At 33.4% G+C, this 16,805-nt stretch overlaps 1 protein-coding gene and 1 long non-coding RNA gene across 5 annotated transcripts; both read right to left on the reverse strand.

The window, feature by feature from the left end:
• Nucleotides 1-199: 199 nt before the first annotated feature.
• Nucleotides 200-13,112, reverse strand: LOC126781820 (probable phosphorylase b kinase regulatory subunit alpha). Of its 4 annotated transcripts, none has more exons than XM_050506882.1 (18): nt 12,714-13,112; nt 11,647-12,632; nt 11,140-11,353; nt 10,847-10,956; nt 9,618-9,765; nt 9,056-9,220; nt 8,405-8,572; nt 7,313-7,439; nt 6,935-7,020; nt 6,057-6,227; nt 5,122-5,378; nt 4,032-4,160; nt 3,631-3,769; nt 3,247-3,291; nt 2,480-2,584; nt 2,249-2,364; nt 1,875-2,132; nt 200-1,787 (listed from the first exon to the last, which is right to left on the reverse strand). In XM_050506882.1, exons 1-18 carry the CDS (start codon nt 12,970-12,972, stop codon nt 1,539-1,541), a joined length of 3,732 nt encoding a protein of 1,243 aa, XP_050362839.1. In that variant the 5' UTR covers nt 12,973-13,112; the 3' UTR covers nt 200-1,538. The 4 variants fall into 4 exon arrangements, with proteins under 4 accessions (XP_050362839.1, XP_050362838.1, XP_050362840.1 ...); XM_050506881.1 differs by lacking the exon at nt 9,618-9,765 and adding an exon at nt 9,980-10,127 and having other exon boundaries at nt 12,714-13,111; XM_050506883.1 differs by lacking the exon at nt 3,247-3,291 and having other exon boundaries at nt 12,714-13,111.
• A 1,294-nt stretch (nt 13,113-14,406) lies between these two features.
• Nucleotides 14,407-16,056, reverse strand: LOC126781880 (uncharacterized). Its single transcript, XR_007670716.1, has 3 exons — nt 15,987-16,056; nt 15,763-15,846; nt 14,407-15,367 (listed from the first exon to the last, which is right to left on the reverse strand). It is a non-coding gene; the product is annotated as an uncharacterized LOC126781880 (long non-coding RNA).
• Nucleotides 16,057-16,805: the final 749 nt, after the last annotated feature.

Genomic DNA, 16,805 nt, shown 5'->3' on the forward strand with positions numbered 1-16,805 from the left:
AAATGAAACTTAAATGAATATTTAAATTTTCATCTATTTCAAAATGATGGTCATACAACATTAATACTAAAATGAACAATACTAATAATTATAATATATCTATACAATTTATGAATTAATTATGATAAACTTCAAAAACTAAGATTTTAACATAAAATATATTTAAATAAAAAATATGCAAATACTGAAAAAAATCAAACACAATATTTTTAACATTTTATTTGAAATTGTCTATATAAATGTGTCAAGTTAAGAATCTTTATTTAAATGTATTAATATTTTATTAGCAAATATTAAGTTCTTTGTCATTATGGAAGTAGATAATTACTTTTTGGGCAAGGTTACTTATGAACTATAGGTGGATAACCACGATTAGATTTTGGTGTCACCGGTGCATATTTAGCTAAAGTACATTTCTTTATTTCAATTATTAAATATAGATTACAAAATACAATATTATTTGCAGCGAGTTCCTTGATAATAATTTCATTGTATGTTTTTATTAAATAGCTGGATCTCTTTTTGTTAAATTGATTACTATTGATTTTTAATACTGTGTGTAGTGTACTTTAAATTCATATATCGGTTTACAAAGCTTAATTTTCGTAGTTTTGTCTTGCTGTAAAAACGAAAATAGATAGATTATTAATAAATATGTGGCTGCATAATATAGTGACGACACTTGTTTTGACGCATACACTTTTACACGTGTAAATGCGTCACTTCAATTATAGTTGTTTGTTTGTAATGTAAGTTGACAATCGATTCATTGTAGTATATGAAACAAATATTACTATTACCTATTCCACTCGAAGAAGGAGTAAAGATAAATAAACTTTAGTAAGTAACCATAACCGTAACAGCCTGTGAATGTCCCACTGCTGGGCTAAGGTGTTTTCTCCCTTTTTGAGAAGAGGGTTTAGAGCTTATTCCGCCACAATGTTCTAATGCGGTTTCATGGAATACACACGTGGCAGAATTTCAGTGAAATTAGACACATGCAGGTTTCCTCACCTTATAATCACAAATTAAGCACATGAAAATTCAGTGGTGGTTGCCGGGGTTTGATCCCACCATCATCGGTTAAGATTCACGCGTTCTACACCACTGGCCATCTCAGCTTAATAAACTTTACATTTTAATATCCCAAGCGATTTGCAAATCGCTATGCTATATTATGTAATACAAACATTTCTTGATTAATATATATTTATTTATAATACAACACTATTCCACTTAACTACTTATATCTCTCTATAAATTTGATTCCAACTTCGCCGAGAAACAAAACGCCATTTTTCACGAATCCATAATGAAAACCGTAGATTATTCAAGATACCGATAATATCAGGTCAATTCAATGTTGAAGTTGTTTCATTATCTTTACTCCTCCTGCTGTCGGAATAGACTTGACATAAGGTATTTAGAAAAATTTATGATTTATGAATCTGGTCGGGCGAAAGTTCTCCGATGACCTTAAATGCGAAAAGGTTCGGTCGGAAGTAGTGTAGAGCGTGGGGGAGCGGGGCCGGCGGCTCCTATGTGATGGCGCACTCCACGGGCTCGTGCGCGGGCAGGCGCTCGGCCAGCAGCGCGGCCACGGCGCGCGCCAGGTACGTCATGGTACCGAAGCGGCCGCTGGGCGCGCTGTCGTACAGCAGCTGGCACACGCCCGCCGCGCCGCCGCACACCAGCGCGCTGCCTGCCGCGCCCGCGTCTCCCGCGCCCTCCGCGCCGTCCGCGCCGTCCTTGGCGCAGCACAGCGTGGCGTCGCCGGCGCAGCGCGTCTATAATTGGAGCAACATGTCATCATTAGGATCTAGTGAGGAGCACATTATTATTAATCACGATTGAATGACGTTCCATAAACCGACCTGGTCCTCTAGAAATATTTGATTAGCTTTGTGAACCAAATGTTCAACCGTGATTGTCCCTCCGAGATGGTTGACGGCCTTGTACTCTACGACCAATGTCAGCACCATTAGGGCCTCCACGACCAGCTGACGGTACTCCGGTTGTGGGATCGAATTCAGTACGGTTTCCACTGCTAGGGCGAACTTTAGCTCGCCCGACGTCATTTCTTGGGTTAAATTTGGCTGTAGTACCTTGCCTTGTATCACTAGACCTTGACACTAAAATTTAAAAATGGAAACATTAAAAAGGAAATGCATTCTTGCATTTAATAATGCACATATAATACTTTCACCTCTACTACATTTGTTACGAATGAACTATAAACAAGTGGTACCTTTTCTAAAACTGCCCACACTCGCTGATAGAAATCTCTCGGAACGCGATTTAATGCCCCGTCGAGACGTCTGCGTCTCAACCATTGTCCTTGCCGGTCTGGTTCAGTTATTGGTGCTAAAAGTATGCAATTTTAAAAAAGTTCGTACTACAGTTACAAGTGAAAATTTATTTCACGGGCAATTAACATAAAGTACTTACTTATATATTATTTTAGTATATTATTTATTACCTTCGTCTATGGTACCCTGGAGTCCTTGACCTTCCAATAGAATTTGAGATTTCTTTGTGTAGCGATTTGATTTGTTGCTCACAATCGAAAAATTGCCTCGGCCAACTGTAAACACATATATAATTCATTTTATTAAAATATTATAATATCTACTATTGTTACTTTAAAGTGCAATTTTAATTGGTCGCTTGTGACTTGTGCTTTATTAAGACAATTTTTTTATAAAATTTATTTTAAAATAAAATAATAAAGAAACGATAATGATTATAATATTATATAATAACTGAAACGAGATAAAATCTTGCAAATTATATGATAAAAACTATATTCTTTGGATATTAAAAGTTATATACAAATATTTTTTGTGCAAATTGGTCGTGCAAATTGAGACATTTAAAATAATATAATTTAATTAATAACTATACAACTATTGCTACTAATAATCAACTAAAAAAATCTGCCAAGTGTGACTAACGCACAAAGGATCAATTTTATGGTAATTTTAATCTTGATTCTTTTTTTCTAACAAAAAAATTAGGCTTCAAAGTAAATGATTTTAATTTAATTAATCAAAAAGTTGATAGTGTGCTATAAGCCTAATATATATATTTTAACTACAGTGTTAGTTAAATTTTAAAGGTATTTATATTTTTACTAAAACAATTAGTTACGTTAAAAAAATCAACTCCACAATATTAAAATAAAGGGACGTATGCGGGTACACAAAACATAACATAAGCATTGTCCACACTAAACGTATAACTCGCCTTTATCTTTAGCGAACTTTTCCTTAATATCAATAATTGAGTTGGCTGTAAAAAAACATTGGCGTGTATTATATTCTAAATAATATAAACATAATTATATAAAAATGACTATAGAAAATATATCGATAAAAAATTTTGCTTTACGACCAAAATTTTGTATGTATTACGTAGACGACGACTACGTAAAGGACACGTTTTTTTTTTAATTTAATTGTATTTAATTTGCGAAGGCATAATGACATAATGCACATAATTATTCTGTTTTAGATAACCCTACAATACTCAGAAAATTAGTATTAGTAAAGTGAGTATTTTAAAATATAAATTGTGATTGTTTATCACAGTTTATATTTTAAAATACTACTTTTATAAATGAATTCTTACCGCTATTGATAGCAAATTCTTTGCCGCTAAGTATGTGGTGTAGGAGATTCTTCATTTCGAAAGGCGATAAATTGAGTAAATATTCTGAAGCTTCCTCTCCGTCACAGGATAGCGTACGTGAGAGTTCCGTTGCCATTACCTATTGCAAATTTATACTATTAGTCTAAGAAGCCACGACACTAAATATATATTTATATACATATATATATATATATATTTATATATATATATAAAGGGACGACGATGGACGACTTCTTTATATATCGACTCCATGCTTGTAAAAAAATTAACCATGCTAATAAAAAAATATATTCACAGTGATAACACAAACAGTGTCCACCGACATCCATTTTTATATACACATGAATATTTTTAAGGAATTACCGGGAATATAAACTTACTTGTATTATGAGTCCAACCCTCAGACGCAACATCTCCAGGAACAGCTGGGGTTCAGTTCGTATGAACATAGCGAGGTACACTAACAGCTCTTGGGTTAACATGGCTGTACTTTCATCATCACCATATGCCTAAAATATAATAATATAACATATTTAAAACGGACTAAAGTAGAACGAATGAGATGCGATTTTTTATTTAAATAATGCATGCAGTGATTCATCATAGTGATTATTGGTCACCTTAAAACATTTTATAGTAAATGAAAGATGCTGAATCTATTTAATAATTACCTTTTTATCATCATTTCCATGTTTTTCTCGACGTAAAGACTGCATGCAATAAAACGTTATATGTGATTATTATTTTTATGATATATGATAATGTATAATTATTTATTTGATAATTATATGATTGTCAATGCACAAACGAAATTCGTAACATTTAATATTATATAAGCTAATTAATGAAAATGAAAAAAAAATATGTTTTATTAATTACAATTAAAGCATAACAATCTAGTTGCAAACCCCTGTACTAGGTAATATTTTTTTAATGTAACTCTTGTGTGCCTGTAAGTGTGTGTGTGTTTGAAAAATACCAGTTATTGTTTTGCCGCGTTATAACTTAACTATTCTGCTTAACAGCGAGGCATAAGATACGGCCATATAAGCAAAATGTTTTTTTCGTTTTTAGACGCAATACATTTCAAAATAAACGATAGTATGTAAATGTAAGTACGTAGTCTACATAGCAACTAGTAAGTCCATTATAAATATAATACGATATATAAGAAAACTTTTGGGGTTATGTAAAACTGTATTTTGGTATGTATACCCATTTGACATGAAGCCTTGGATATACGTGTATTTGAATAATGTATGGGCGTATATTTTTTATGCCCCCTATAATTAAGAAAGTAACAACCTATTTATATACATTTCTTCTGACCAAAGGTATAGATAATTAAATGAATGAATGATTAGTGATAATGTTGCCTTGTGAAAAATACTATTTTGTTGCAATGTTTTCCCACTATGACTGTTTTGTCTTGGTGTGCAATGAAGTGAATTACTATCATCATCTACAAACCACGTGTATAAGGTGTCTTAGTTCATTCTCCGGTAGAGGAGCTATGATCGTATGTTCGTTGTTCGGCGGCATGCCGACGGTGATCTGTTTCTGCCTCACGAGCAAGTCGGTCACGGCCTTGGCTAGGTCTTCAACTCTCTTCCCGAGCATGCCAGCCGTGTGTCTCACGAGGCCCCACAACTTCTGACTGCATGCTTTCTCGTAGAGCACCTTAAGTAGGTCTTTAACAGTCACATATTTACCGTTCTCCTGCATACCTAAAAATATTAATAAAACATTGTAATCACATTTTTAAATCTATATTTGAAATTTTAATTACATAACATTGCCCATTCAGCTGGATGAAATTAAATACTATTTGTATTTTTACTGGTGGTAGAGCTTTGTGCAAGCTTGTCTGGGTAGGTACCACCCACTCATCAGATATTCTACCGCAAAACAGCAGTACTTGTTATTGCTGTGTTCCGGTTTGAAGGGTGAGTGAGCCAGTGTAATTACAGGCACAAGGGACATAACATCTTAGTTCCCAAGGTTGGTGGCGCATTGGTGATGTAAGCGATGATTAACATTTCTTACAATGCCAATGTCTAAGGGCGTTGGTGACCACTAACCATCAGGTGGCCCATATGCTCGTCCGCCTTCCTATTATATATAAAAAAAAATAGTAAATACTAACGATGATCGAGATGATGAACCATACTATTGTTAAAGTATATTCCTCTCAATCAAATGGTGGAAACTGCTGTACAATTCAGTAGCAAAATATGACCATGTATAAACAAGTGTAGTGTGTAATAATATATTTATTCATAATGTTTATTTATTTTTTAATTCATCGATGCACATTGAAAAGTTTAAAAATATAAATATTTCTTAGTCGTTTAAAGCTTACATATCTTACTTTATAAAGTAAAATTCTGATAACATAAACGCACCAGTATTAAATTCCAGTCCATGTGTGTCAACCAAGTACTGCAGGATGTCCCCTTGCTCGTCGAGGCTCTCCGTCTCTCGCAGCATCGCTATCAGTTCATCCGTTTCTTGTTCAGCATATATGTTCTGAGATTCTGATATCGTTCGATTTCGTAGTACGTTTTTCACTGTAGCTGAAAACATATTTTTAACAGTTAAACATGTAAAACGGCCAATTTCTTAACTGTAGGAGTAAAGTATTGTATAAGTATTGTTGTGTTCCTGTTGGAAGGGTGAGTGAGCCAGTGTAACTACAGGCACCAGGGACATAACATCTTAGTTCCCAAAGCTGGTGGCGCATTGGCAATGTAAGGGATGGTTAATTTCTTACAATGCCAATGTCTATGGGCGTTGGTGACCATATGCCATTACCATCAGGTGGTTCATATGCTAGTCCGCCTACCTATAAGATATATAAAAAAAACCTAAAATAATCTATAAGATTGAACACAGCGAAATTTTTATGGGAATTTTGGAAGAAAAAAGAAAGTGGATTCATTAATCCCTAAAAAAATATTGTATACAACATTATTCTTTTAAGGATTAAGGAAATAAATAAAGATATTATATTAAATAATAACTGTTTGTTGTGCATACTAAAGCTGAGTTTTTAGTAAATTATCTTATTTTATTTACTCCTCCTGTATTTATCGTTACTCCTCCTGGTTTAAAATAAACTATAGTAAAAACTTTCGTTGGCTGGCTAATGAATTATATGTAAATTTATTATATATTAATATTTATTCTTGCATCGTGTTAAATACAAATAAATAAATTTAACATAAACACTTCATCTACATAGATAGAGTATGGTGATAAAATAATACATATAAGGACTAACCTTCTTCTTTCGGAGGGGGTGGTGGTGATTCTTTGTTTGTCTCAATTGTAGGTGTCGTTATTCCCAAACTTGTAGTCGACGTACCCCTGAATTATCATGAATATTTTTATACTACAACGCTATAAAACTTTGATTGTGTTGCTCAGTAATTTAAATTTTTTATGCTTAAAAATGCTTCGAAAAAACATAATTTGATTACAAATTAAGTTAAATTCGATTGAACATATTACAATATATATATATATATTTATCTTAAAAGGGCTGTGAGAAGTTGACGTCATATAATTAAAATTATGTCATCCATGCCATATGTACACAAGAAAAAAAATTAGAATACGATTCTAGTATCAAAAATAATACATAGATAATTTTACTGACTTGGTAAAAGCGCGTTTCTTTGCTTCTTCAGGTGACGGACTACGTCCTGGGTCTACCTCTAGACAAGATTGTTTCCTTTCAAGCAAGTGCGAACCGACGTATTCTCCTTCCATTCCTAGAGTTTCGGCTATAAAAAAATAAGACTCGTAAAGTTTTAACTAAGCAGCACATTCATTTGTTTCGAAAAAAAAAAACATATTAAGTGGTATCCTTATCCTAAATAATAATATAACAGAATTACTAACTGGCTGACTGACATTAATGCACAGCCCAAAAAAGGCTTCTTTTTCACAGTAGGTGAGCACCGAGAAAAGATTTATTAAATTTAATTCCTATGGTAGTGATAAAGGGGATAAAAGTTTGCACGAAAATCCTCTGTTCTTGAAGAAAGAGCTATGGAAATTGGTATTTATCAATTCTCAATTATGATGTGACCAAAGTGGAGGAGTACATTATAAGGAAGAGTATGTAGTGGCGGATTGGCCAACGATGTATAGTCGGGTACTACGCTCTACAAAGCCGAATAAAGTGAATAGGCATCTTCTAGGCAAGCGCGCTCCATCTTAGACTGTATCATCACTTTCCATCAGGTGTGATAACAGTCTAGCATGTCGCAAAATTAAAGATTTAAGACGCCATAATTTAAGTACAACGTCGTCTATAAGCGGTTTTCGGAAACGTCAAGTAGTACGCTTGAGTAAGGTCGATACAGGAATTCAGAGAGCCCACTCGACAGTTAATAAATAATGAGTTAATGATTTGAGATCGGATACTTGAGGTTTGCTGAACGCTTTCGTGCAAGGGACTTGGGAAAGGAACTCCGGGGCGAACGGTCGTCTTCTTGTATCGAACTTGCTGCGTTTCCAACCACTGTAATCGATGTGGTTAATTGTTATTTTGTGATTACTGATTGTAGGCGAACATATAAACAACAGTTGTACGAGACTGAACTTTTACTTTGCGCCTACACCACGTCTGATAACGGCTCCGACAACGAATTGCCCCACGTGATCAATACCACCCCGTTATATATTTAAAAAAAATTAGCCGATTGTCTCCTTTCAAAGGTCGATGCGCAATATCGGCACTCACAGTCGACGTTGATGGAGCGCGTCTTCTTGATGGCGCCGCGCACGGACATGCGGCGCCGCAGCGCGCGCGCGAGGCGCACGGCGGGCGGGCGCGCCAGCACGCTCAGGCGGCTGCTGAACGAGCGCAACAGGTGCTCCTCCAGGTAGCTCTGCACTTGCGGGTTCAGCTCTGAAACGTTCGCCGGTCACTAGCTTCCGACAAAATTCCGGAAATCCTTCGACCGATTCGTTAACGATCGCTAGGAACCCGGAATTCTTTTGAATTGAATATTTGAATAGTATACGACATACTTTTGCTACAATCGTTTATGGAAGATGGTAATCATTTCTACCGTGCTTATATCGGATGTATAATACCTGAGCTGCTTAGGAATGAAAATTTACATGCCATGCAATACGACGTTGCACGCGCTGGTATCGCAGTCGCAACTTTTTAAAATTACAAAGGGCGACAGCTAACACTGTATAGGTCTATAAAACATTAAAAACAAAAAAAATCATATAAACATTAAAATTAAAGTTATAAAATATTTATATAGCATTAGACTGGCAATGCCAAGTTAACTAAATCGATGTTTACCATTTCCACATCTTTATTAATTATATTATAAGACATTAAATAAAACGGTAGAAAGCTATGAACATTACTCACTATCTGGATACCCATCCTCTTGACTTCCCAAGAAGCTTAAATTAGTAATGGCTGATGTACTCAAGAAATCGCCGAGGTTTCCAAGAGTCACTCTAGTACCATTAATGTAACCGGATTTTAATTTTTTCATTGTTGTTATCATTGCCATCGGAATTCTACCTTGATCTAAAAATATTACACATTAGAAAGTATTTATAAGCATATTAAGGAAGCGTAAATATAGCTAAAACTGGGATCGCAAAAGTCAACATAATATGTTTATGAAAAATAAACTCAAATGAAATTATCGCAGGCCGAATGAGATTTTATAAAACATGCTTTTAAAAAATAAAATTGTATATTATGAATTATATTGTAACAAAACTTTAAAAACGTAAGATAAAATGCTACAATCCCTTAAATATAACTAATTATATAAAAATAAAAATTCGATGAGAAATAATATGACAAAATTATCAATTACTAAAATAAAAGCAATAACACATGTACTTGTGTAAATGATAAAATAAATAATAAGCGCATTACATATAAACAAATACATATAGATTGATGTAATGTTTACCTAACAGGTACTGTGTAGCAAGTAAAGTGATGGTCGGTCTTCCAAGCATTTGTTTCCAGCTCATACCAAGAAATGCGACGTTTGCTGTAAACGTGCTCGCAAGCAACGCTGGGTCACGCGTCATGTAGTACTCTTCGTAGTCAAAATTCTATAAAGCCATGCGGGAAAAATCTTATATATGATATATTTAAGGTTAATATTTACAATACTGCTGCCCCTACCAGAACATATGTTCAATGAAAATTGTTAATATAATATTAAATGGATAGCAAAACTATGAGATTTTATTATCAACAAATATATAAAGTAGTATACACAAGGGGTAGCAAGCACAAATTTAAGAGCATAAGACACAAAAATACCTAAATTCATGTCATTCAAAGTCAAAACCACAAGCGGTCTCCCAAGAAGATTTTGCCATGAAGACTTCAAGAAAGCAATTTCAGCTTTTAGCATGTCAACCATCAGTTCATAGTCAGAAGCTATGAAGAATCGTTGCATGTCAGAAAACTATTAAATCAGACAAAGTGTGAATTAAATTTTAGAAGCAAAAAAAGGAAAAACAAAATGAATAATGAGTTGTCTTGAATATTTTATGTTATGATTTGATTTTACTTATATATTAATTGAAATTATAGGAGCACTTTGACTCAAGACTTTGAAATATAAGATTATGAATAAAAAATAATAAGTCCCATTTGTCCAGTTTTTCCAATTTTCGCCAGGTTCTTTATATTATTGAAATAGTATAGTTAAAATTTGTATTTTACCTGTTTAATGTCTTTTCCTTTTTATATCCCAAACCCAAATTATTTATTTATTATTATAGAAACAAAAAATAAAAATATATAGTTTGGAAAAGAAACATTCAATGTTTAGAATTTAGTTTGTAGTTCATTTTAATAAATCATGATATCCTTCTGCTGCCGGGGCTTAATATGACCGTTTGAGCCCCGGCAGCCATTCCAAACGGAGACTAGCCTTATGATAGTGCACAAACTCAAGTGCACTCTCTATTCCATTAGCCTCATAATTCAATGGGACTGCCAATTCAACACCACCAGAAAGAGTTGCGGTGCAGGAACAATGGTTTAAAGTGCAGTTACAGTACAGTACAAGTACAGTTACTTTAACACTAAAATTTTGTAAATATAAATAGATGTTCTGTTTGAGTATATTATGAAATTGAATTAAAAATGATACAAATTATTTTCTTATTATATACTCACTTGAGGCGTAAAAGCAAATATACGCTCATGTAGTGAATACAATTTGCTTGTGCTAAGAATGCCAACATCCCGTGACTTTCTTCCAGATAATCCGAGTTTCTTATTACGACCTTTAAGGTTAAGAACAAAATTAATTATTATCAATCATAATTAAGGATGGCAATATTTGTTTATACAATCTAGGTTATATCAACTTTATTTAGTAACTAGCTTTCTGTATAAAATTTTTTTTTTTTCTGAATTAGACATAACAATTTTTTTTATATCTTTAAACATGCAGTATTTTTTTTTACCTAAATATGTATATAAATGGCTGAGAACTCTGGCTGGTTGTACTTCAATGGGAGCTACCTCACTAATTGTTTGTACATGCAAGTCATGTTCAAGAAGTTTATCCCTGATTTCATTATCTTCAGCTAATATCACAATCTGGACCACAACATCTGGTTTCTTTTCTGAACAAAGTCTTCTATTTAAAGGATCTAGTTCTCCAACTGCCAAAAATCCCTAAAATGTTATAGACTTTATTAAGTAAAAACATTCCTTTCTTTGTAAAATATCAAATAAAAATAAAGTTTGATTTAGAGCTGCACCATTTTTTATACCAACCTCTCTTTCATAGTGGTTAATATGATGAACATTTTTAGGTTAAGAATTGTACCATCAATCTGTACAAGACTATAATTTAAAAAAAAAAAACTAATTAGTCTGTTACGTGTTGGTGATAACTTATCAACTAACATTAACTTATCAATTAACAATTGCTCCAAATACATAGAAATAAGCATATATATACATACCTCTTGCAATAGTTTTCCTAGTATATATAGTGACTGAGCCCATATAAATGGACATCTTCCCAGTGGTATTCTTTCTTGACTGCCTGGTTCTAGTTGTTCCAAATGTGCTTTGTCTCCTGGTACCGAATACAATTCAGGCACCAATTTTATGCCATCATCTTTTCTTATCATTATTTTCTCTAGTTTTTGCATGTATTCAGTAACATTGTTCTTATCACCTCGAAAGCAGTAATCTAGTATAAGGTAACAAAAAAATAATGGCCATTCACATTCTATATTTTCAAACATTCTTAATTCCCAAGGTTCATAATAAAGTCTACTGGGGTCTTCTCTTGGTGTTTTGTGACCATCTCTTAAAAATCTCTTACAACCATATTTTCCCTGAAGCTTTGAAACAATTATGTCTCTAGTTTTAGCTATAAGCTGTGGATCATCAACAGCAAACGCTGGATAGCTTATGATTGACAGCAAACCAGAGTCCAATTCTTTGCTGTTAGATTCTCTAGGCAACATTGACTGCAAGACAGCTTGACATTTTTGAGCCTCATCTGCCAAGACATGTATGACACTTGAAGGTCCTCCACGAGCACCAAAAAGGTCCAGCTCATTCATAGCTTCTAAAGCTGCTTTGGCCATACCAATTGAACTAGCGTTGAGTTCAGGTAGCCCATGATTTGTTTTATCTCCTCTTTCCCAAATTCCATAATCAGGAGTGCAATAGGCGGATTCAATATAAAAAACTAAATTCTGGATGAATGCAACTTCATCTAGAGAAAATACTATTTGCAAACCAGATGCAGTCATTTGAGCTAAAATGAGGAGATATAATGAAATAGCATCAATCTGCAAATGTCCCCATTCATTGTCCTTAACAACAGTTCCTCCAGTTATAGAGGAGTACTTTGCATGAAGAGAATCATGAGGGTGCTGAGTGCTTTTAAATTTCTCTACCTTGTCTTTTTGCTGCATCATAGCCATAAGGAGACCTATGGAAAATAGAATTGTTTGATAATATTATCATAACTTGATACGTGATAAGGTCTAACTTAAAGTCAAAATATACTAGCCTCTCATCAGTTTTACGCAGCTTTGTTCTAGCTCATATGTTTTAGCACGATCTTCATCCTGGTCGGCAATCTTTTTGAATGCCATGGACAGTCCCCAAACTGCCAATATGCAATAAAGGTTGTCTCTGATCCACGCATGGTCATTATGAGGGCTGGCTGGAAACAAACCCGTAACCGGTTGCTGATGGTCTAAAATTAACTTATGTACAACTCTCTGGTAGTAATCTAAACGGACGCCTGAATTACTTCGAGTTCTCATTTTGGATGATGTAATTGCGCACTTTCTATCAAATGTGAACAAAAGAAACACGGATAAGCATTTTTAAATACATTATATTTTTACTAATTATTTTCTTCGATATGTCATTTGAAAGTCGTGATTGTCATTGTCATTTTAATAATTATTATTTGAAAGTTATTTTATGTCAAGTGCTGCGAGTTCCCATATCATTCCCATTTGTTAATTATCCAAATAATATTCTGGAACATTTACTGAATCCTCATAACCAATATTATCAACTAATAATATGTAGAAATTATGAATACAGATTGTGAAATATTTCTTACCACTAATAATAGTATAATATTCTGATATATTATTGTAATATATATTTCATAGTCATCATTTTTATCGCTGGAAAAATGCTTAAGCTTTTTACAAAAAGTCTTGCCATCCCTTGATTACAATAGACTTAACGACAAATTTGCTAAATTTACAATAGTGTAGTAAAATTGTGCCTTGTTTATCGTGTTAAACGCGAGTAAGTTAACCTGGTTAGTAGCATTTTGCACCGTGTAGCCCGGCTTTAATAATGACGTTGACAGCTGTATTGGCACAATTTTTGTTGACGTTTTGAATTGAATATCTATGTTTTCTAGTTACATACGTACCTATTTAGTTCAGATTTTTTTCAATCATTTTTTAGATTGTTTTATAAATGGTTTATATTCTTAATTTGTTAATGTTTTATTAACAATGTATAAGTATTTCGTCATTTACAACATATTACTTATAACTTTTATTGAAGCAAATACAATTCCTGAGCTTAAGACTCCTGATAAAACAGCTTTTGACAATAAATTATCCAGAGCTGATAAAAACAAAACAAACCAAGTGATAAGTGAAGGTGGCTCAATAATATCCTCTAATCCACTTACTTTGAGTAACGAAAATCATACTTTATTTAAAAATTTGGATAGTCTGAGTGGCAATAAAGAAAAGTCTGTCGTTCCCAGAAAAGGAGTCGTGTATAATCCTGCAGAAGATATTATTCGCCACGATAAAGTGAATCAAATGTTAAATGTTACTGTCAAAAGTTTTAATGTAAATACTTCACATGTGGAATTATCACAACTAAATAAAACTGTGCTAAATGATACAAGTACATTTATTGGTACAGAAAAGATAAATGTTACCAAAATTCATAAACCTTTAATATTGTCACATGAGGCATTAGTAAAAATGGATGAACTAAACCATTTAAATCTTGATGAAAATGGTCCAGATATCAAGGTGCATTCCATGAAGGCAGGAAGTCACCCAGGCATGATAATGCCAATTGTAATAACAATACTTGTTGTACCTATGTTTGCTGTTGTGGGTTATATGGCACTGAAACGAGGTCGAGAGGCTTGGAAAAACAGACATTATAAAAGAATGGATTTCCTTCTCGATGGAATGTATAATGATTAAATTTTTGGACATTATAAATTGAATAAAAATAACAGAGATTCCTATAACTAGATTAAGATATCATTAGAGCTACCAAAATATTATATTTCATCTAGATGATATATTTGTCTAATTGTAAATCCAAGAAATATTGTATTTTACAAAGGTTGTTTTGCTATTGCAGTATAATGTGATCTAGCTTCAAATAAACAACATTGAACTTAAATTAGTAAAAATTGACAAATAAGACTAATAGTATTTATTTAAGAGAAATATATAAAAGCTCTAAAGAGTATTGACAATATATATATATATAAAGCAATAATTAATTGAGGTGCTTTTCATGTGCCTTGTTGATATTATTTTCTAATCATAGTTAAATGTATTTTGTATTTTTGATATTGTAACTTTTTACATAGCTTCATAATCTTCCTAAGAGTTTTTATTGTTGTGATATATTCAGAATTTAAAATAAAATGTTGATATTATAAAATAAAATATAATCAATTATATTTTATAAATAAAATGTTAAAAACCAATATTTTTGTAGTCTTTTATTCATAATGTTAGTTTTTTTAAAGTGCAATAAATATGTTAAACTTGGGTAAAGTAATAAATATATCCACAAACATTCCAAATAGTCAAAAGAAAAATACATAGTAAAATAAAGTAACTGTCTAAATATCTCTCAAAAAGAAATAGCTTTTTGTTTTTTTTTTATTTCTAATGACTACTGCACATTACAACACACACAACACAACAGATTATGTGGGATTCTTACCCACTAAAACCACTGTGATGGCCGCCAAGGATTGAAGAGGCTACGGGATTGTATTGATATAACGCATCCGCGGCACCTCCCGTGCTGTGCTCCGCTCGTGGCTTGGCGGAGCTCTCCTCAGGGGTAATCTCGCTCCCACGCACTTCGCTAGTGCGTACGGCAGCGCGAGGTCATCCAGGCTGCCGTTCTCCTCAAGGTCGTCTGAAATAAGATTTGCGAGGTCATCGCACGCATCCACGGCCCCAGAGAGGCCCTATCTTTTAAGCCCCGGGCGTCGGGGCTGAGCAAAAGAGAGTACTACCACAACAACAAAAATTAAAACAACGATCACTATTCAAAGTTTTTAATTGCAGTAACAATGGTTCCCCCGTACTACAGGCAACAATCTATTAACAAAGTATCCAACAACAAAGCACAACTTTAAACAACAGCTAAGCGGAAGCCACTATCTACAAAATGACAGTGTACAATGGACATAATATGGAAGCAAATAATTCGCCAAATCATTCGGCAACTCTTAGTGCCACTGAAGGTATCCCTCAACGAACAACAGACGAAGATTAAAGAATTCGCTCGGCAAAAATCTAAATCCGCACCAATAGATATATCTTTATCTCAATGCGTTGGGTTGGGAGATTCCATCTTCTCAAGAGCCCAATTGATGACGATCCCCTTGAGAACTGTAAAATATCAAAAATATGATGATGAACAAAGTACCAGGGTACGGAAAAACAACGTAGATCATACGTTAATTACATATTGAAGTAGAAATCTAAGCTAACGCCACAATAAAGGCGAAGAAAGACTTTTTAAGTCTTACCATTCAATGCAAATAGTACAATAAGTATAAGACTATATATCCTTACAGCCGCTAAAGTTGTATTCAGAATAGTCAAAAATAATTCGAATGAAAGACATGAGATGACAATTGACATCATAACATATAATTATAATGTGATTATAATGGGTAGGTACCTATAAATTGTCTCAACAATTATTTAAAAAAAATATCTATTTCAACATTGCCAGATTCATAATTTTTGCGTAGATGTGGGGACTTTTAAGGCAAATCACAAAAAAGTTAAATTGCTTTCAGCTGTGAGCAGGGGGTAGCAACCACCGTATCAGCCGTATCATAAAGATCGTAGTCGTAGACGTAGCTTTCTATCTACAGGGGCCTTGAACCTGTATAAGCAAAAATTCTTAAAATGTTATCCAAAATCTCACTCGATCTCTCAGACCGTGTGCTAAATTTCCCGGGAAAAAATGAAAATATTATACACATTTTAAATAAATTTGAATTGTTAGTTTAACTCGTAGACGGTCAAGGCGCTAAATTCGCGTGGTTGGGGGTTTGCTTATTGGTAGAGGTATCGTAAATATGTTAATCTTTATATAATGAAGTCATTTTAAATTCCATTGGTAAATGTTCTCAGAGCTTAATATGTAATAGAAATAAAACAATATAAAAAATAGCGAAAAACGAAATGAGAAAAAACAGAAAACAAAGTATATCGATGTAAGTATAATTGTATACATTAGTTGTATAACAATACACTTGTAAATATGAGTAGCTGTAAGCAATTGCTAACAATGAAATGAAATATAAATCGCCTAAAAACGTTATTTTAGGTTTCAC

The sequence above is a fragment of the Nymphalis io genome, chromosome 4, assembly GCF_905147045.1.
Source record: "Nymphalis io chromosome 4, ilAglIoxx1.1, whole genome shotgun sequence".
In the NCBI taxonomy this organism is placed as follows: Eukaryota; Metazoa; Arthropoda; class Insecta; order Lepidoptera; family Nymphalidae; genus Nymphalis; species Nymphalis io.